Source organism: Tiliqua scincoides, chromosome 5 (assembly GCF_035046505.1).
Source record: "Tiliqua scincoides isolate rTilSci1 chromosome 5, rTilSci1.hap2, whole genome shotgun sequence".
Taxonomy (NCBI): Eukaryota; Metazoa; Chordata; class Lepidosauria; order Squamata; family Scincidae; genus Tiliqua; species Tiliqua scincoides.
Genome location: NC_089825.1, coordinates 61194254 through 61216869, shown reverse-complemented (window position 1 = coordinate 61216869; position 22616 = coordinate 61194254). Strand labels below are relative to the sequence as shown.

At 39.9% G+C, this 22616-nt stretch overlaps 2 protein-coding genes across 10 annotated transcripts in view; one reads left to right on the top strand and one right to left on the bottom strand.

The window, feature by feature from the left end:
• The window catches only part of COA1 (cytochrome c oxidase assembly factor 1), a 107859-nt gene extending 90496 nt beyond the window's left edge, over positions 1–17363 (top strand). For 8 of the 9 annotated variants that reach the window (XM_066631074.1, XM_066631070.1, XM_066631069.1 and 5 more), the window contains 4 exons: positions 2470–2573; positions 5946–6097; positions 8354–8430; positions 9981–17363. In XM_066631074.1, the coding sequence (XP_066487171.1) occupies positions 2480–2573; positions 5946–6097; positions 8354–8430; positions 9981–10080 (423 nt within the window). In that variant the 5' untranslated portion in view covers positions 2470–2479 and the 3' untranslated portion in view covers positions 10081–17363. The remainder of the gene's footprint in view (positions 1–2469; positions 2574–5945; positions 6098–8353; positions 8431–9980) is intronic. The other variant, XM_066631075.1, reaches the window with a different exon arrangement.
• STK17A (serine/threonine kinase 17a) overlaps positions 11808–22616 on the bottom strand; it is a 30142-nt gene continuing 19333 nt past the window's right edge. Inside the window, exons 2-7 of the mRNA XM_066631076.1 lie at positions 20824–21036; positions 18361–18505; positions 17165–17291; positions 16760–16808; positions 16493–16669; positions 11808–15704 (exon numbers count right to left, since the gene is read on the bottom strand). Coding sequence (XP_066487173.1) covers positions 15383–15704; positions 16493–16669; positions 16760–16808; positions 17165–17291; positions 18361–18505; positions 20824–21036 — 1033 coding nt within the window. The 3' untranslated portion in view covers positions 11808–15382. The remainder of the gene's footprint in view (positions 15705–16492; positions 16670–16759; positions 16809–17164; positions 17292–18360; positions 18506–20823; positions 21037–22616) is intronic.

Below are 22616 nucleotides of genomic sequence, written 5' to 3'. Positions count from 1 at the left end.
GACATCCACTAAAATTGAGTGTTGGGAGAGTTAGAACAGACAAAAGAAAATATTTCTTTACTCAGCGTGTGGTCGGTCTGTGGAACTCCTTGCCACAGGATGTGGTGATGGCGACTGGCCTGGATGCCTTTAAAAGGGGATTGGACAGGTTTCTGGAGGAAAAATCCATTATGGGTTACAAGCCATAATGTGTATGTGCAACCTCCTGATTTTAAAAATGGGCTATGTCAGAATGCCAGATACAGGGGCGGGCACCAGGATGAGGTCTCCTGTTATCTAGTGTGCTCCCTGGGGCATTTGGTGGGCTGCTGTGAGATACAGGAAGCTGGACTAGATGGGCCTATGGCCTGATCCAGTGGGGCTGTTCTTATGTTCTTATGAAAGTGTGGATAGGATTGCAGCCTGTGAGCCCAATCCTATGCATGTCTACCCTGAAGTAAGTCCCATAATGGTCAATGGAGCTTACTCTGTAGTCTGCCTGCAATAACAACTCCCCAGAAAGAATCGGGGAGATTTCCAGCCCTCCCCAGTGCCCAGTTTAAAGTTTTTTCTTTTTCAAGCATATCAATACAAAGACCCACCTGGCTTTACAAGTGCAAAACAGAAAACTTTCCCCTTACCAGTTCAAGCCTTTTTTTTTTTTTTTTTGTCCTTTTTAGTTGGGGGGGGGGGAGGCTGCCTTCTGGAGCATTTGTTGAGCTGCAGTTCCATCAGATCGGGACCCTTCTGGTGGCCTCACATTCCCTTTTGCCTGACCAAAAGGCAAGGCACGTCTGCGTACTCACGAGTAAACGCAACCACATGGCTGAGTTTGCTTTCCATAAAGCTCAATAGACTGCAGGAGGGAGGGACTTCCTTCTCAGGTGTTTTGGGGGCTGTATTCATTGGATCAGGACCATTCTGATGTCCTTAGATTCCTCTCAGCCTGCCCTTTCTGACGGACTATAGCAATTACACCTACTCTCGAGTAAACGCGCGATACAGCTCACTTTAGCTTTTTATAGGGCTCCATGCATTTTTTTCTTAACTTTTGAACAAAAGGAGCTATCTCAATTCTGTTTTTTGCATTGCACTCTGCTGGGCATTCCACATCCAACGGTTTATGGCACAATGGGTTAGCTCTGCAAGCCCCGAAGTTAGCACATCCTTCCCCAGGGCGCGTCACCTCCCGGCGCGTCATCTGGTGCGGCCCGCACCCCCCCTAGCGATGCCAGTGAGGGGAGGGATTGTCCTGTGCTTCTTGCTTTTCCAAGATGGGACAAACCATCTTTGTCCCATCTTCTTTGGCAAAATGCTTCTTGCTTTTCCAAGATGGGACAAACCAGACAAAACACAGGCCCACAGTATCTTGTTCAGTGAGCAACTTACGGAGGGTAAATTAATACTCTATACAATGGTCAAAGTGGTCAAGATACAACTTACGGAGGTGGTCAGTATAGAGGTTGATCTCCCATAGTGTATATGCAATGTCTGTCCATACTGTGAAAATTAGGTCAAGTTAAGGTGGTGGTCATTATAGAGAGGTGGTCAACTTTGGAGGTTCTACTGTATATTATTTATTACCCTAAAGATGGATAAGTGAAGAGCTTCTATGAGTTGTGCTCTAACACAGACATCCAAACCCTGACTGACACCGGACAGAGAGAGGACAAGACCCTGTCATTAGCAGAATGTTTTCAGTAACATGGTAATTACAGGAAAGGATACCAAGGGGAGAGAAAGCGTGTACATGTTAATCTCTGGACAGATTAGTGATATTTTCTACGAGGCACACTCATGCCTTTTAACTTTCTCTGTGGTATTTGCGACTTTGCTATGTCATTCAGATGACAAATATGTGTTTCTCACAAATAGGCAAGGTGGTAGTGGGAAGAAGACTGAAAGGCTGAGGGAAAGACCATTGCAAAATCTTCCTGTTTATCACTTCCCCCACTTTTCGTGCGTAAGTTTCAAACCACTAAAATGCAGCAACCATATACTTTGCTGGTAACCAAGTAGCTAGGCTTGGCTTTGTTTTCTTAAGTCAGCCGCGCCAAATTCACCCATGCTGTTTACTCTCTTTCCTTCAGTGGGGCAGTTCACTTTGAGGTAAATCGGCCCCCACTCCGCTCCCTGAAGCTTGAATACTTCCCCTGTATTATTCAGTATGTATGGGAAGCTGCAACAACAATATGCCTCATTTCTGGCTGTCAGCCACACCAGGGAGGTCATTTTCTCCTCGGCAATTAGTGAAGTGGTGGCATCCCTCAAACAAATGAAGAAATGTATTTGAGCAGAGGTGTCCAGCCTCCTCAGTTCTTACCCTGGATTTCCTCTGAGTAAATGGCAGGGCCCCCAAAATGGCTTTTGAAAGCCCCCGAAAGGGCTTTCATTCAGCCCTGTTTTGCTGGAATATTGAAAGGGCTTTGGCAAAATTCCCTTGTTTTGCTCATGTACAATGCATCTATTTTTTCCCCTCTTTCCCCTTAGGGAACAAAACATGCCAGAGTCCTTGAGAAAACTTCAGCAAATGGCTATTTATCTGGGAATTTTATCCGGTGGGGGATGTTCTCTGATGTATTACTTCATGCAAAGTAAGTTCCATCACGCCTAGCAACTTAGGTCTGTTCCACAGGTTTACCAGAATGAGGTGGTAGAATATGGTGGTGGCAGAATGGATTGCACCATTTTGGGCTGCATGGGTCAAATCACATTTTTAAATGTTTCACTCTGCTAAAAACTCGTTGTATACCGAAAACCAGCACAGCAGGCAAAGGGCTTGAACAGAACTTTCTTCCTGCCTGTGCTAGTTTTCTCTTTCTGGGAAGATTTTGCTTATATGCATCCAAGATGTTTTCAAAAGTGGCATCTCCCCAGCTGTTATGTGGAATAATATGATGCTTTCTACTGTATACATAGAACAGCCTCAATTTTGTTCACATCTTCCCTCTATATTCACAGCTAAGAGCCTTTTAGAGTCTGATAAAGGCAAATGGATTGCTTTGACCCTCAAGAACTCATTTAATGTTCAGTGAATTCTGCTTTTACCTAACATAAGGATGGTACATTGCAATAGAACATCTTTGTGTCCGTTTCCAAGTTCAGAAGTACAACTTGGGTACAAGGTAGCTAGTAGCTCAGAGATGCCAACGTTGTCAATTGTTTTTCCAAATATGAAGTGGTTTCTTTTGTCACTGCTTGATTATTGTTGTTGTTTTGTTAATTATACAGGTTGCAGAACTCAGAATTTGAATTGTCTTGATGCAGAATTTTATTTTAGTGTGGCGTACTGCCATGATTGGTGGTATGGGGGATGAGGGTCCTCAAGTTGATGCCTTCTTCCTTTTCTTTGATCCTCCCTGCACCAAGGCCGAAATGGGTAGATGCAACTGCCTCCAGGATGATGCAAGGCAGGAAGAGACCGTTTTGTGGAGAATTTCTCCCAAACCCAAGTCAATGGCATGTAGCCACAGGCTAAGGAGGACTGAGGCAAAGCACTGATTGAGTTCAAGCAAGCGCAGGCAGGTAAAGAGTTATACGGTAAAAAGAGTTTATTAAAAATACAGAGGGGTGTGCATTTGGATAATCCAAGGTGATAAGAATAAAAAAAGCAGATTTGGGTGGGTGAAGAACAACCTCCCCTGCCCGGATGGGAGGCTGACCATGCAGTCTTTCTGCAATGGTGCCGTCTTAGGGAAACCTCTTAAAAGGAAGCAAAAGGAAGAAGTGAACAAGGGGCACTCAATCACCACAAGTACACATAGCTTTGGCTGTTATAGCACTGTGGCAGAGCTCTTCGTTTTCAGTCAGACTCCTTGTGAAAACTCCCTCTCATTTTACATTCTTTTTGGTACCCACCATCCACTTTGTTTGGGTAGATTTTAGAAAAATTAGATGCTTCTGTCCCAGCTCTATGAGTCGGACGTAATGAGACTACCTCCAGCACAGAACAGCCTCAGCAGCCCATCTTGGACAATGCTCTAACAACTCCTATTCCGCTCCAATGTCCTGCATATGTGCAAAATGCTGTAGCTATATCAATCAGGTGAAATATGCTTCCTGGTGACAGGATTGCATTGGGAGGCCTTCCATGAGGCCCAGCAGGACAGTCAGTCTGCAAATTCTAACTGGCCCAGGTGCATGGCTGTGGAGTTGCCACGTGTGGCCAGGGGAAGGGATTTTTCTGGTGAGTAAAGAAATTACTGGGGTTTGATGGAAATTGCAAAAACTGGAACTAGTTTTTTGGGAGGAAAGGAAGGAATTGTTTTCTTCTGGCTTCACAGAGAGCTTGGGGAGTGAAAGGAGAAGGGGCTTCTCTCCCTCAGCAGGAGAAAAAAAAGTTTATGCTTCCATTTGTGGGCATGCATACATATTGTTTGCCTTTGCATCAAGCCCCTGCATGATTTGTGCACCAAGACAATTCAGATTCTGCTCTGCAAATTTCCATATCTAGTATTTTTGTGTTTTGCATAATTTATTCAGCTTTTACTATCCTAGTGAGACGGGAAGGATTATGCTGGACATTGATCCTCCCTTCCCCAACCACTGGGAATTTAAGAGAAAAATGCTTTTAGGAAGCTGAATTCTGCATTCCCACTCGTAATTATTCCATGAGCACATTGCTCCATAGAAATGAATGGTCTTAGTACATGTTGTGGTAAAGGTAATAGTGGAGTTGAAAATACTAATTTGCACCAAATAGCAGGAGCTTTATCAGCACAGGGGTCTAGTTATCTCAGGCTCACCCCGATGTACAGAAAATGCTCTCTGTGCTAGTATTGCCCAAAGCTGAGATTCGGTATTTAGTCACCTTAGATCTATTTTAACAGGATCTGTACATTTGAAATGGGTGAGTGTAGGGCAGTCAATTCTTGTTCTAAGATGAAATGTGTGTTGCCATAAAGAGAAAGCTCTTTCAGAGAGTAGTAGTTCCCATCCTTTTTCCAGTTGTGTAGCCCGTGGCAGCCCATTTCCATAAATTGTACCCCACATATTAACTACAGTACAAACATTTTGCTATTTCAAATGTATAAGTTGTAACTATAAATAAATGACCCAATAATGGGATTAAAAAGCAATGGAATGATTTTTATAAAACTCACCACAAATATTTTATACACAACAAATATTCAGTATGAACCTTGAACTTGTTTTGCAGCACATCATTTTTTGAAATCAGGTTTAACTGATGTAAGATATAGTCTTAAATCTGAAACATGGTAAGCATTCAGCTTACTATAGTATTTATTTGTTATAAAGGCATAAGAGAAAGTCCTTTCCACCAGCTCCGTATCTGTTCGTATAACTGACATATTTTGTTTGTAAATGCTACAAAACTAAGGGTTTCATGCAACCACTGGATAATATATCCCCACACACTAAACACTGGGGTTTAGGGCAGCCCTCATCTCCTATCTATATCTATAGGACAGGCCTCATCTATCTATAAATAACCCATACTTCATAAATTCATCACAGTATTTTCTCTTTTTACCTATTTGAAGAACTGAAGCCTGCACTGAAGAACCGAAGAACTTTGCACTGTTTTTTTTTCCTGTTCTGGTTTTCAACTATTTATTCATATTTGATAATATATGAATTGCTGACAAAACTAGCAATTGGTGGGGCATTCACAGCAGCTAGCTGCCTTCCTTCCTGCCTTGCTGGCCTTGCAAGGCATTCTGGAACACTACCTGCCTTTTCCTATTACTCAATTCTTTTTTTAGTACCCCTAATTGTCCTGGTGAGTACCCCTAGGGGTACACATACCCCAGGTTGAGAACCGCTGTCATAGAGGGCACTTGGGAAAGGGCACAGCCCTTTGGTTGTCTTGGTTCTGGCACCTGTCAGAACAGTTGGCCACCATTCTGTATCAGGCTGTTAAATATTAATATGCCATTGCTGATTTTCTCTGTTTACACTAGCTGACTTCCAAATGGTGTTGTGATCTTTTCTTTTTGGTTTAGAGAACTTTGCCAGAACAGCATACTATCAGCAGGCTCTTGAGCAGCTTCATAAAGACACAACAGCCCTAGAGATGCTTGGTGCCCCTCCTCTTAAAGTACATTACATCAGACTAACAGACAAAAGCAATCGTGTGGATGCTTCAAGCGCTCAGGTAACAGGTGTATTATGATTTGATAAGAAATCATGAAGAGAAATGATAAGAAATTATGAATAGAAACAAAGGGTAAATTTCAGCTCATCCTCAAGACTTGCGTGCTTTGGGGTGGTGTCAGCATAAAATGACATTATGCTGTGATTACCTGGTGCTGTTAAGAGTAGTAGTTATCCTAAATATCTAAATTATTTATTGAGGTATAGATATAGTAAATATTCTTATGTTGATGGTTTTTTTAAAATAGAAGGTAAGAATTTTATGCAATTTGCAAGCACCAGTTTAAATGGCTTGTGAATATTAGCTCAATGGAATCGAACTTATCAAAACAACTTGTATTGATCTGGTCAGGGAAATCTAAGTGCACCACTGATGTGGAAATGCTGAGGAGGGCAATATCTCAATAGCAGAGCATATCATTTGAATGCAGAAGTACTGAGCTAAGTACTGAGAAGAGTGAACTGAGCTATACCGGCTAGCTGGACAAATGGAATGATCCAGTAGAAAGCAACTTCCTATGGCCTCCATTAAATTGAACAGATGTCCCTGTAAATTGAGCATCTCTGTCTGTGTGTGTAGCTAAATTGCCTGCTGGTTTCACTACATTAGGATCTAGGGCAGTGGTTCTCACACATTTAGCAAAAGGACCCACTTTTTAGAATGAGAGTTTGTCAGGACCCACTGGAAGTCATGTCATGACCAGAAGTAGCATCAAACAGGAACATTTTTAGGGTTTTTAGGGAACATTTTTAGGAACATCGAGGCTAGATTATTGTAATGCGCTCTATGTGGGGCTGCCCTTGAAGACGGTTCGGAAACTGCAACTAGTGCAGCCGCTTCTCCAGCGGCTGCACTGGCTGCCCATTTGTTTCCGGGCCCAATTCAAGGTGCTGGTTTTGACCTTTAAAGCCCTATACTGCATCTTAGAGATTGCCTTCTCCCGTACAATCCGGCTCGTCCTCTCAGGTCATCAGAGCGGCTTTTTTATGAGTGCCGCCGCCTAGGGAGGTACATGTGTCGGCGGCACGAAATAGGGCCTTCTCAGTAGTGGCACCAACACTATGGCATTCCCTTCGCCTTGACATAAGAACTGCACCCTCTCTTGAAACTTTTCGGCAAGGCCTGAAGACCCTTCTGTTTAGACAAGCCTTCTGAGTTCCTGGCCTTTTAAACATCTTTTAATATCTTTTTTAACATCTGGTTACAGGCCTGATCCTTTTATAATTTGCTGTGCTAAGGTCTTTTACCTGACTACTTTTTTATCTACTGTTTTTATGATATGTCGTTATGTTTTTATCTGTTTTTAAATTGTTTTTTAATTTGTTTTAATCTTGTTTGTAAGCCACCTTGAGTCCCTCTGGGGAGAAAGGTGGGGTAAAAATAAAGTTAACAATAATAATAATAGTAATAATAATTTTTAACAATCCTAGGCTGCAATCCTATCCAGGATTAAGTCCCATTTACTATCACTGTTAAAAGAATATACATGGCAGCTTGTTAAAAGTACAGGTCTGTAACATTTCCCCAAATGCAATCACATACCAAGGGAACATCAAGTCTAATATATTAAAAATACTGAAATGAATAGGGTCCCACCCTGAAATTGGCTCATGACCCACCCAGTGGGTCCCAACCCACAGTTTGAGAAACACTGATCTAGGTGGATGACACACATGCCATGTTAGTTTCATTGAATCTATCAGGACTACAGCACATAAGATTTGCAAGATCAGATGCGTTCATTATAGCAGTGGCATGACAGCCACTCGTGGTTCTTTTGCATGTGAACATTACTTCCCAGGTGATAAATATAAAGCAATACATGAACCTCACCTACATGATTTTTACCTGCAAATTGTTGCTATAGCAAATTGTTGCTATAGTTTGGAATTGCAAGGAAGCAGCTCTTGCCTAGACTGCATCAGAATATATGAAGAGGCTCTCAATCTATTAATGAAAAGTACAGATAACCAGTTCTAAAACTACTTCTGCATACAGTAAGACAGCTAAACTGGATCCTGGCATTCTCCTTGAGCTTTGAGGAATTTTGTCATCTGAATACATATACAACACAGAGCCGCTTTGCTGTGCAAATTTAGGATGACATGATGGTCAATCTGCTACAGTAATTCAGGATTTCAATACATTAGATGGGTTCAAAATTTTCTAACTAGTATGTATTACAAACAGTGTACCATGTGAAAAGATTAATGTGAACACATATTCAACAGTAGTGTTTTACTTGTACATCTGCAGTTGAAGATACCAGTATCTGGAACTAAGTCAGCTGGTTACCTTTACCTCAGTTCAGAAAGAGACGTCTCCTGCAACAGGTATGTATGGAAAAGACTATGCTGGGGGAGGGGGAGAGTGCTCACACTTGTTTGAATATCACACTAGTGGTCTTTGGGAGATAAATAACTGCATGAAGCATGAATTAAGTGACTGACCTTGTGCAAAAAATTTGGGGGGGGGGTTCCAAATAATGTTACTTTGCTGCACATAGAACTTTTGAGGTTTTTGTAACTTGCTCAGCCCTATTACTAAAGCTGCTAAACTACAAAACTGGGTAATTTAGACCCTGTTCACACAGCAGCCCTCTTTGGCAAAGCCACCTGTGAAGCTAAAACTTTAACTGTAGCTTGTGACTTTAACTGTATCAATTGCCATTGCATTTTCCAGCAGACACTGTCCATAATGTGTGGGTATGAATTGGTTCTGGTTTTCAGATGTGTTGGACCATCTTGGTATGAGTCATGTTATCAAACAACCATTTAGCATCAGCAAAGAGTTAAATACAATGACAAACTCAGGCCCTCAATATACCATATGCAGGCTGAACAATAATCCTTTGCTGTCATGTTGGTTCATCTTTTATGTATTAAAGATATTCTGGGGCTGGACATAGCCTGTTGCTTCAGTGAATCAATCTGGGCATACTTGTGAATACATTGGGCACTGATGTGACAACATGGCAGTACCATTTTGGCTAGATGTCTTGCCCTCCAGCCTTGTAAGATCGACTTCTTGTGGTTTATGATTACATGAAGTGACTAGAGCTTGTCATGCACAAGGTTACTTCCTACTTCTGGATGAGAAAGGAGAACTCTGTGCAGCAACATGGCATGTTGAAACATAGCAGCTATCTTGCATCATCTGACTAGTGTTGGAAGATAATCATCTAGTCCAGTGGTTCTCAAACTTCTAGCACTGGGACCCACTTTTTAGAATGTGAATCTGTCAGGACCCACTGGAAATGACATCAGGTAGGAAAATTTAACAATCTAGGCTGCAGTCCTACCCACACTTACCCAAGAGTAAGTCCCATTTATTGTCATTGTTAAAATATACATAGTAGCTTGTTAAAAATACTGGTCTGTAACATTTCCCCAAATGCAGTCACATGCCATGGTAGCATTAAGTCTAACATACTAAAAAAATATTGAAATGAATAGGGTCCCACCTGAAATTGGCTCTTGACCCACCTAGTGAGTCCTGACCCAGTTTGAGAAACTCTGATCTAATCACTTGTTTTGAGGCAAAGCCTTCTAAAGCCATTTTTTTAAAGATAATACATACAACCAGGATCACACAGGCTTTTGCAACCAATGACAGGACATAGGAAGAATTCATCTACTACAACAAATGGCTGAAACAAAATAGCAGCTTCTAGGACTGTAAGCAGAACAGATAAACAGTACTGAGGCTATTATAAGTTAAGCCATTTCTGCCCAATGTTGCATATATGCAACAGAGACCAAATGTGTATACCTGTGGGTCAGGCAAAAATGGGTTAAACTTGGTTATTTGATTGCCACTCCTGTTGTGCTGCACCTAACCACAGAACAGTATTAAAGTGACTAACAGAAGTATTTACTTTCAGCAGCTGGCATCTACAAGAAGTTACCTTGAAACTTCGAGATGGTCAAACTCTTCCAGTGTATTTTTCATCTGTGAAGACTGCTACTGGGCAAGAGGTGTAAAATTCAGAGGTTCTGTTAATGTAACTACTTGAACAAAAAATATAGTAGTCTCATGTAATTTTAACTTGTTTCTTCTCTTTCCTGTTTTACTGTTTACTAAGTAAACTGAGCAACAGAGCAGACGCTGCTCCAGTATTGTAAATGCAGCTGTTTAATAGGACAAGAGACTATATTTTCTGTATGGCCTTTTAATACTTTTTCCAAGCAAGTTAAGAGTGGCTTACAAATGATTTGTAAGGAATCTCCCATGCAGTCATTCTTTCAGGACCAGAGCTACTTGGTTCAGCCACAGAACTTCCATCAGGTACTATCACAGCACATTCGGCCCCAAACTATTAGATATGTGGCTTAATGCATGCCTTTTGCAATTTCCTTTACTACCCAAACAGCTGCAAATCCTTATTTCAATAAAAGCATACTAACACTACCAGTTTCATTCATCCATGACTAAATGTGCACAGGCAAGTCATCTTCTGATACAAATGGCTTCTGCTAAGAATAAAGCTATAAACACAGGCTGGGATCAAAAGAACTGCTTTAAGAATTCTAATTGGATTTTTGACTGAGCTATGGCATAGGGGCCATTTTTTTTAATAAATCTGCTTTTGATAGGCACCAGTTCTAAAAGTAGTTTGCCAGAACCTGCCTTAGGCATATAGAACTAGTTGTGCAGCTCTTTGGAAACAGTACTGAACCCATGGCTGAGATCCAACTATTTCTTCTACTTCAGGCAGAAAAAGATCTAGTAATTTTTCCCCTTTGCAAAACTGGTTATTGTTTTTAGGCTCTGTTACCTAACAGGCACATAAGTTTAGTAAATAGTAGCTGTTTAAACAGAGGCATCTAAAAATGCAGGAATTATAAGTATATACTTGAAGAAAAATGGACTTGTATAGTAATACTTTTTGCTACTTATAGGAGTGCAAGTGTTAGGGAGGACAGAGAAGATGCTAGTTATCTTACTGAACACAACTGGCTTACTTTTGAGTAAAAACACTTCTAGTTATAAGTTGATATCCAGTGCACAACTGCTCATTTCACTTGCCAAGATATCATAACTGTGGCTACACCTTCAGAACTGTGCTCCATCCTAATTATCAAACTATCTGATCAAATACATATACTGCCTGCACCCCTTTACTGTAAAGTTATGTCCAATTTCCCTGCCTTTCCAACTTTACAGATAGAAAATCAAGTGCATAAATAGGATTGAGATTGAGAACTATATACCACCCAGAAAGGGTATGTTGGGCAGAAACATACTTCCACACTTGCACTTCTTCATTGGGTCTATGACCATGTTCCAGATTGAAATCAGCTTATGACTCGCTTGTGTGCAAGCTGGCACAACTTGCCATATATGGGTGGAATCTTAATCCCTTATGTCAGTGCTTTCCAGCACTGGCACAACAGTGCCAGTGGGACATGTGTTGCATCCTGCAGTTGGGTGTCACTCACAGGGGCCTCCTCAAAGTAAGGGAATGTTTGTTCCCTTACCTTGCAGCTTCATTGTCTTATGTCACTTTATTGCCTTATGTCATGGAAAGCACTGACATAAAGGATTAGGATTGCACCAGAGTTATTTACATGGCACTAGAGCTGAATCAGGGTATATGACACCATTTTAGCCAAGAATATAGTTGAGATTGCCTAATCATAATGATGTAGATGTCCGTGGCTGTAAGAGATCATAAAGCAGATTGCACTAAAGAATCAAGCTTGAAGTCACTGTCAAAAATCTTGTTTAAATACGCTTTTCATTTGAATCAGGAGACACAGCTTTTATAAAACTGAACATTTATTGATCCCCTTAACACCTTTTTCACATACAAATGTGAAAAATCAAGATGCTTTATAACATTTCCCAAAGCACTAAGTGGTATATTTCTTAGCTCCAAGTTGATGTAACTACTCGTAATATTGTAGGGAGTGTTAAGTGAACACTTCATCATTACTGAACTTCAAGTGCTAACTCTTTTCAGTGGAATTATTGCTCAAGTTAGGAGTTAAACACAATGGTGGCAATGCAATTTCTTGCCATAAGAGAAGGCAGTGCTGTATAGTAGATACAGTGTTAGAGTGTTTTGTCAGAAAAGCCTGCCAAACTTCCATTAGGATACCAAATTTTTTAACTGCTATAGCCAGGTCAGTGAGTTCAATTCTATCCTGCTTTAAAGGGGTAGCAGTGCATTTTTATTAATTCGAGCCCCCTTCAGATTGTCTTCAGTAGACAATACCAATGTCAAATTCAAAGTAACTCCGTATAGCAGAGTAAAAGAAAAGCCTATAGAGAAGACTTGTTTACTTCTGGCAAAAGTTGCAGTTTTCACCCTATTACTCCAGACACTATACAGCAGTTTCACTGTCAACTGAACTTTAATGAAGAGACCACTGTGGAACAAAAGGCTACTGATAGCAACTAAAGAGTTGTCTCCTGCCCAAGCTAACTTTGGTTTCCTAGATAACTCTCATGAAGCAAGTGGGGGGATGGTATTGTAATTAAGGCACTGCATAACCAATGAAGCAAGTATAACCTAAGTTGTGCCACTTGATGAGAATCCTTTGGGCAGCCTCTTGTTAACTCCTATAGGAAGCAGGAAACCACTTGGGAGTTAAACATCTCCCTAGAACTAATGGAGTACACAAGTTTCTTTGGCTGGAAGGTCTATAGTATGCAAGTGCTGAAGATCATCATTAAAAAACTAGAAAAACCAGTTCACTATATTAAAAGCAAAACAGTTTTGCATTGGCCAATAGAAGAACATAATAGGCCTTCTGTGTTTAAAGGCAATAATTCTGTGTACAACTGCCTGAATTCTGCAAAAAAATTTTAAGAGGCATGGCACTTCGCTCTTAAAAGTTACAGAACATTTCTACCATAAGTCACTTTAGAGATGGGTTACCATAAACATTAGAATGTTTCCTGTCATGTGATCAGTACTTAGTACAGTTTAACTCTGTCATTCCAAGTGCCTGATCCTCTACATCAGAACCAACTATAGCTGCTGCTTTTCCCCTTCTTACACAAAACCTTTCAAAAAGTTCAGTATTTGCTATAGCAAGGAATTTAAAAGCAGCACCATAACTGGTAGAACATAAAATGGAAGTGAAGACTTACAATGTCAAGAGATTATGGTTAGTGGGTTGTGATCACAGTATCTGTATTTATATTTTGTATATTCACCTATTTTCATTTTAATAAGTTTTTCTCAGCTGTAATGTGGCTCTAGGATCTATAGGAGCCTTCAATTTCTTTATAAAACTGTATGCTCACAAAGGAGAATATAATTGAGTAATGGATTTATGGAACTAGCTTATTGCCACCCTTCCCCCCCTTACTTACACACACTTTTCCACTTAGACAAACTCAAGTTTTGCTTATAACTTATGTTAGACTTCTGTAACATTATACATATTTGAAACAATTTGATTACTGTACAAAATCCACCTTAAGGCACAGCAAGTTAATACAATATAGAATACAGAAAAGTCTCTAAGCAGCCAACCAAAAGAAAGTTGGCCTTGTAAGTACATTACACTTAATGTGAAATTTTAATAGTAAACAATACAGACTAGAAGGTAATGGGGGACATGCTGCCATGCAGCTTAAACCTTGCCTTTTAAATTTTGTATTGCAAGAATTTAAGTGTATGCTATACAATATATTTGCTAATTCAGCCAAAGTAATTTGCAAAGTCATCAGTCTCTCCCTCCCATTAGCTTCTAACAGAGGTAATTTTAAACATCTTTATCTTAACTGGTTTGTTTAAAAGTAGAAAGTAGGATCCAAAGACTATTTTTTTCACACAAAGCATATATTCTTGTAGCTGAAGTTAATTCTCCCTCACACAAGCATAAAAGCTTTGGTCCAATTTTTATAAATGAGTCAAGAATGGTGAAACTCGAGAGAGCAATGCTTATTAGCAAGCAGCACTGGCAGAGTCCTAGAACACTTTCAGACACTTGTGTTGCTACTTATGGCTTTGTTAGAACACGTTAGTATGCTGGATAACATTGCCTAGAGTACCAGAGGAAATGGCATTGCAAATGCTTTACAGAAAATGCTAGATATAATATCAGTCTGGATTAAGTTTTAACTGTTCTACTAATTTTTGCAATACATGTTTTTTCAAAGAATAGGACAATTTCACACCAAGCAGCCCTGAAGGAACAAAAGCATTTCACCAATGAATACAAATTATGCAGCGCACACTCAGTCACTGCATCCATTTGTTTCTCATCCACTGCACCCTTTAAAACTAGATTGAAAAGCTTTCTGCTTAGTGGTAGCACTGGTCTGTTCAGATCTAATGCCTCCTCAGATCTAATCTTTCAAGAAGTCAAGCCAACTCTGAAAAACCTTGCATAGATGAAACAGCCATAACAATATGCACAAAAGCCAATTTATAACAGAACAGTCCTAAACTGGGGTATGGATAAACAGCCAAGTAGTCCTGCTGTATGCAAAAGACAATTTCATGGACACTGAAACAGCATTATAATTTAGTCTGGCAATTGTGGAATAGCTCTACTTCGCATTTCTTGGGCTGAGAATGTAGGTTTTGCTATCCAAACTGAATACCTAACTTGCAAGTATTTTTAAGAGGTACCATTTCATCCAGTGACTATCGTTTACAGTGAGGGATTAACAAGCACTGTCTTTAGAGTACAAGTGTTTTTACACCATAAAAAAATTATTTGCAAAATGGAAATGAGAAATGTTCATGCATTCCTATCTAGGGCCAAATGGCAGCTAGAGGCCTTGCTATCCTTCAAGACTTATTTCACTAGTGGTGATCTGACTTTTCAAGTTAATGAACAAGACTAAATCACTTTTCATCCAGATCATGCCAGCCTGAATAATCATCCAGTCTAATATACCAACAAGTAAAGGAAAATTCTAGTTTAACTTGGTATTTTGCTGCCCTTGGTGACATAAGTCATGTTTATCAGCTTGTACAGATAACAGAAATACCTACCAGTGTTTTCCTGTACAGGAATGGATCACAATGGTGAAGATCTTTGAATTAAATAGCAGCGGCATTAGAAAAAAACCTTACACATACCAAACACTATTACTCCCATCTTTGTGGGATGCCCCAATATACCATTTCCATAAAAAAAAAAATTGAGCAGCTTGGCACAGTTTTCAGGTTGGCTTTTGAACATTTCCACCCTTACTTTCTCTAGAAGGATTTTTGCATACACAAACATGTGATTTGGCTATACAGAAATTGCTCTGAGAGACCATTAGTCTTCCAAGTTAGAATTTCAAGTCTCCAGAGGAGAAGCAAGTTGCAAGTCAGTAAATAAATTCTCCAGGTATGTCCTGTAGCAATGGCTCCTCAAACTTAAACCGCTTGGAAATGGCTTTTTGTTCAACAAGTTTATCCTTTTCTGACTGCCTACATTGTCCCAGTGTATATGAAGCAACAACAATCAGCTCTTCTGTCACTGATTCATCTGTTATCTCGCCATTTGTAGAGTTTTCAGAAGTTGAGTTGTCTTCATTTACTATACTGGTATTCACTTCTTCTGTATTCTTAATCCAGCAAACAGCATCAGGAATCTCAGTTTGTGCTAGCCAAGGATGTAGCAAGCATTCTTCTGCTGTTGCTCGTTCCCTAGACAGAAGAGGAAATTTGACTCAATTCTTTTCAATGATAAAAATTCAATTCAGAACAAAATTTCCTACTGTAAAGAGTTTAACCATTTAAGTGGAGAATTCAGGAAGTACTTTACTATCAAGTCCACCTCGTTTGTTTCAATGAAATGGTACCACACAGATCTCCACCATCACTGCAAAATCCCCACACTGTGGAAGCTCTGGCCCTGTGATACTACTCTTGAAATTGCAGGAAGGTTCTGGATTTTGCAGACACTGGACAAACACCATCTTCAAAAATTCTAAACATAAGAGGTTTTCTCCAAAAATGGCAGCCCCAGGTGAGGGCAGGGCTGGGATCTGGAAGTTATGCTGGATCCCAACCCCCATTTCAGGGAGATCAGAGCTGCAAGAGATGGTGCAAGTCCAAGGAGACCCATTGGGGCCAAGGGCACCTTACCCCGGTAAGGGGAAAGTTTCCCCTTTCTTCTGGCTGAGCCACCATGGGCCCCTATCCTGCGCTGGATACAGCGCAAGCCCCTTGGCTTGCCTGTTCCAGTGCAGGGTAGGATTGAGCCCTAATTCAGACAGTTTTATTTCAATATGCATAGTATGTTACTGTTAACTATGTAAAAAATTCTTAGCCTTTACAACAGAAGAAAAAATTAAGACAATGTTCCTTGTATATAAAAACATGCAGCTGTACTCTATCAGGAATAATGACAACCACACTCCATTTACAACTTGATTATGATTGCAACTTGTATAATTTTAAGCACTGAAGCAAAACTTTTGAATACAACTTACTCAGGTTTTTTAATCAGAAGTGCTTTGATGAAGTCCACAGCAGATTCTGATATGAGATCAAAATCCTCAGTGTAATTTACATTCATTTGAGATATGTTTAAGAATGTTTCCTGTTTATCATTTCCCAAGAAAGGTGATACCCCAGTTAGCATGACATATGCTAGTACTCCAATACTCCTAAATTTAAAGGCAGAAAATAAAACATGTAAGCTTTAAGGAAAAAATCCTTACAAATTTGAAATAACTTCAGTAAAGAGTTCTCCTTACCACATATCTGTTGCAGTGCTGATTGGATCATAACTCAGGATTTCTGGAGCTATTTACAGAAAAAAAAAATACACTGCTGGTTACTGTGCTTTATATAAAAGTGTAAACAATGTAATATTTGGATGCCAAATTGATTGTGTATGGAAACAACCTTAATGCTTCTACAGTTTTGGCAATAGTACTCGAAGCTTGAGAATTAATATTGTTTGCATCAAGCAGAACTGTAGATATTTTGTACTGTGTCTTGCTCCTTTGAATAACTACCAGTTAACAAGCAAGCTCTTGAACATTTGTAGATTTGAAGTATGGATGGACATTCATTATCATGTATCTTTGCTTTGCCCCTTTAAGCATTTGCCCCGAGGATCACACCAACAATTTTAGTTGGTTTTGCTGATAACTTACCCACATATTCAGGTGTGCCCATAATTTCTCTTAGTTCTTCACTATTCTTCACTACTCTGGAAAGGCCAAAGTCAACTATTCTAACATCTCCCAACGGTGATTCACTGGTTAGCAGAATGTTCTGGGGCTGAGAATAAGTGAATAGAAATAAAGTAATTGTAACAAGAGTTTGCTTATTAAAATTGCATAGCTACCCTAATTGCTTTATAGTCCTATCTGTTTACTGCAACAAGCTATCAGGAATATTTTGAATATCAAGACAAAGGACCTTCATCAAAAGTATTTGTTGCCTTGAGCACTTTGATGACTTAGAAAGCAGGGTATACATTCCTCAAAGGACTGGACAATACAGAGTTTTACATCTGAATCCAGTAAGTTCTATAGGAGCTAAAGATCTCTCTCTCACTCACTGTGTGTGTGTTTTATGCTGTTCATAAAAACATACAAGGCTGCATGCACTACACAAATACTGCACTATTAACAATGGATACAGACCACCAATAAATACTGTGTGGGGCTCAATATTACCAGTCATTTGAGTTAAAATATTCACTAGGAAACATTCCAAAATCTGAATCTAGACCTTAACAGAGTTTTTCTCTAAATCACTCCAACCTTAGATAACTGGGCTTGCAGGAGTCTGAGACAATACTGTAGTGGGATAGTGGTTATTTCAATGAGGTAGTAACTCATGTAATGGAAAGTAAAGAGGTTTGACCAATATAAGCTAATTACCCCATAGCCATGAAGGCATGCCAAAATAAATGTCATTCTGCCATCCCCATCTTCCCCCAGTGGATGATCCAAATGTATATATCTAGATATATTCTATATATCTAGGTTCACCTTTAGAGCACTACCTAATATTTGGACAGAATTGTTGAGGCTAAATATTTTAAGATTAGCACAACTTGGAGTACAGACTAGGGAGCAGGAAACAGGCTCAACAGAAGGGCAGCTTGATACAAGTACTGTATCAAATGCCACATGGGTGTGAAGACACATCTCGAGTAGACAGAAAAGTATTCCATACCAAGACTGCAATAAATTGAAGTGCAGGAATAGGTTAAGCTTCTAAAATGTCAAATGTATTTGGATTATGTAATTAGAACACTTCAATAAAGTAAGACAGCTCTAATTGCATTGAGAAATTAGAACTAGGAGTTTGGCTCAATTTTGCAGAATCAGAATCTTACCTTCAAGTCAAGATGAACCACATTATTTTGATGTAAAAATGAAACTCCTTCCAAGATCTGTCTCATGAGACACTTAACATCTTTTTCCTTGAAGGCATCTTCTCTTTCAGCTACACACTGGTCAAAGATTTCCCCTCCAGCAGCACTGAAAAATACCACATAGAAACTAAAAAACTAAGGCTGCAGACCAATACACACTTTCCGAGGAACTGTTGACTACAATTGTTGAATACAATGCTGTGGTATTGTTGAATACAATGGGCTTTGAGTAGACATTCATAGAATTGTGCTGTAAGAAATACAGATTACAATCCTAGGTATGCCAACTTAGGAATCAGTCTACTAAATGCAACAGGGCTTACTCCCAGGAAAGCGTGTACACTTATGTTTCAGTGAGCCAGTACTGACATTCAGAATCTGTTGGTTACCAGAAAGTCTCTTTGCAATACATGTGTGCATCACTTAACAGGGATGCATTCTTATATCCCTGCGCCACCTCCAGAGGCTTTCTGAGCGCATCTGTCCAAGGGCTTCCTCAGAATGCCTTACAAGGCATAAAGTTTGAAAAAAGTTTCTCTGGATGCTACACACAAGACACTATCTTCACCAAACTGATGATTTCTCAGCTCTCATTCACAGCAAGCTAAGAATGTCAGCTACAAGATCCCTGGCTAAATGCCTGCCTCTGCCAAAAATTTAAACCATCTTTATTCTCAGTCTAATCTACAATAAAAGGTTAAGAATAGTGACTCACAGCCCAATAGTATCCCTCCCCTGCACACTGATGCAGCAGGCCCCACTGCATCCTATGGGGGGAAGTTGGAAGGCTGGATGTCTCCTCAAGGTAAGGAGACATTTCTCCTCTTGCCCCAGGGAAAGCCCCAGCTGCTACAAGGGTCTATTCAGATCTGCTCAAGCTAAGTAGCTAGCACAAATCCAAGTGAATCCATGTCAGTGGATCAGGTCCAAGAAGGAGAAAGGATTCAGCACACGTGACTGCTACTATCCCGATCCCTCCGAGTCCAATCCACCCACACCGCCCTCATCACCGCCCTCCCCCACCCCATTCTGCCAGGGTGGGACTCAGGGTGGAACTTGCTTGCCTTGACATGCATTATTCCTTCTGCCAGTACATGCAGGCCTTTGTGCCAGCGATGGCAACTGTGATTTCATCGCAAAGTGTTTTACAGCACTTTTGCAATGGCTACCACCAGTGCAGCACATGCTGCAGTGAACTGTGCTGTCACTTTAGCAAGCTGTTAAAGGCTGTTGAAATCAAGTACATAAAGCACTTTGAACACTTGAAATGTGCTATGAAAATATTAAATGTTAATAACAGCAGCATTTACACATTATTCTAGTGTTCAGTGATAATCCTTAGACCAATCACAAAAACACACTTGATTATTCTATTTATGCATCAAGTTCATAAAGGAATACAAAGGAATATTTGGTATCTATTTAGTGCTATGAATTCCTTTTACCTCGAAGACTGAGCATTTTTCAGGAATGCTGAACAATTTTTATTTTGGGCTGGTTTTGATGTAAGAATAAGCATTACACCCGTAAGTGATTAAAAACACATTCTATGTCTAGTACAACATTTCCCTGGGCTTAAGATCTGCATGCCCTGAATGGAAGCATGAAGACAACATGCCTAGGTCAGAGGGAGCCTATAACAGTGGTTCCCATGGAGTCCAGCACTGGCCTGAGAGTTATTATGTTGTGTTCCTGTGAGCATTTTGCAAGCCAGGGGTGCCCAAACCCCAGCCCAGGGGCCACTTGCAGCCCTTGGAAGCTCCCAATCAGGCCCTTGGGGAACCCCCAGTCTCCAATGAGCCTCTGGTCCTTCAGAGACTTGCTGGAGCCTGTGCTGGCCCAATGCAACTGTTCTCAGCAAGAGGATGACTGTTTGACCTCTCACCTGACTTGTGGGACGAGGGCTCCCTCCACTACTTGCCATTTGACATCTGTGATGCAGCAGTGGCAGCAAAGGAAAGGTTGGCCTTGCTCTGTGCAAAGCTTTTTATAGGCCTTGAGCTACTGTAAGACCTTCATTCATTCATATAAGCTCCATCTCTAATATATTCATTTATGTAAATTTATATCCAAATTTTAAATGGTAAATTAATTCTTTTTTTTCCTGCCCCCCCAACACAGTGTCAGAGAGGTGATGTGGCCCTCCTGCCAAAATGTTTGGACACCCCTGTTGTAAGCCACCTTGAGAATTGCTTTGGCAAGGGAAAAGTGGAGTATAAATTCTTTAAATCAATAAGTATGTACAATTTGCCATTTTTTAATCTACCCCAAACCCCAGAGATAAACGACAAACTGAAGCAGTTGTAAATTGAAGGCCATTCGTCCAAAAGGAGCAAGGCTTTGCAACAATATAGCTAGTTACTTATGAAATCTTCCTTCATTTTATACACAAGTTACACTATCATAATGAACTTAATTACTTACTATTCCAAGACCAAGATCATTTCTGTTTGTGTTTCATACACTTCGTGCAAATTAATCACCCAGTGGTTGTGTTGTGCCAGCTCTAGAACAGCAATCTCATGAATTATCTCCATCCGGCAATCTTGGCCCTTTCTTCTTTTTCTCATGAATTTTGCTGCAAACTCTTGGTCCGTTTCTCTTTTTACACACTTCTTTACTACAGCAAATTTCCCTCTAGATTTGTGGGGGAGGGGGAGGATAAAAAATAAAATGGATGCAACATTAAACTATATTCACCATTCAGCAGCCATAGGGAGAACATGTTTGCCAATTTCACAGATATTCAGTCCATCCTGCTGCTACCACCTTAAGCAAGCTGCCAAGTGTAAAAAGCCAAAATCTGAATATTTATAGTACAGGGGCATAGCTTGAAGAATGTCTTCTGCCAAATAGTTCACTAGTTTTCAGAATGCCACTTTTTTGTATGTTATTGCTTTGAAAGCTACCTAGAAAACCAAAAGCCATGCATACTGAAATATCTCCACAGTGCTCAGCTTTCCTGCTCTCTGACATTGGCCAACGCACTATTATGTTCCAACTAAATTGGTATTTGGGCCAAAACATTTAAAAGGTCAAGATCCAAGTCTCACTGAATGGCTGAACACTATCGCTCGTATACAGAATTGTATGTAGTTCATACAGAAGCAAAAATTAGTATTGGATACAGAACTCAGGATCATAAACATTTTATAATAGTTATGTCAATTTTTATTACTATAAAAGAAAGCTTTCAATTCCTTTAGTGGCAAAGATAGATTTCGGAGGGCAATGACTACTTAGTTCCATAAAGTCAAAGGGTAGGTCAGGAGAATTTAACATGAGAAGGGGGTTGACATGAGTGTCTTACATAGCTCCACGTCTTACATAGCTCCTTTGTAACTTGCAAAGGTCAAATTATGCAAAGTAAACACACACAGGTCACTGAATAACTGTTACTATGGTACAACATTTGAATTTTTTCATCTATATGCACACACCCACACACCCCAAATTAGATCCAACTCCTAATTCATACTAGATGAACTTTAGTTTACTTACTAGTAGTAATTTTTTGGTGATAACAAAATAAAAAACACATAACACCATGTTCTGCACTTCTCATTACTGTACAAAACACACATGCCCCCAAACCTGTGAAAAATAAACCAGGAAATTGTGAAAAAATAATGGGCTGGACTGGGGGTGCATGGGTAATGACTGCAGCTGCATCCGCTGACATTATACCACCTATCTAGTACACTTTTAAGGCAATAATATTTTAAATTATAATTTATAAAAATGTACCTTGCAATAAAAAACACAGAATACCAATTTCTGCACTTTTCCTCCTTGTGAAAAAAGAATACTTCTCATTAGCTAACTGGAAGATCAGTAAACAAGTTTGAACATGCTTTAAGAAGAAACCATCAGTTCTAGTAGACAGAGCACAAGGTCACTAGATCAGAAGACAGATCCTCTTCATTTATTCCTACATTACTGAAACCTCAGCCATGGACCAAATCTAGCTTTTGTTACATCTGCTTGTAGTTCTTCTAAATCCTTCTGTCGCTTTTTTGGATTAATGCATGTTGTAATCGATGGCCAAGACCCTCAGGTGTAACCTGTGTAGTACCAGCCCTAAGTCTAACCCATTTTCCGTACCTGTATCTGTAATAAATAAACTTTGTTACAAAAAAAATAAATCCTCCCGTCTCCTAGCAATTTCACCTTGGCATTGTTTTACGTGTGTCCTGAATCACTTCAATGGTCAAAAT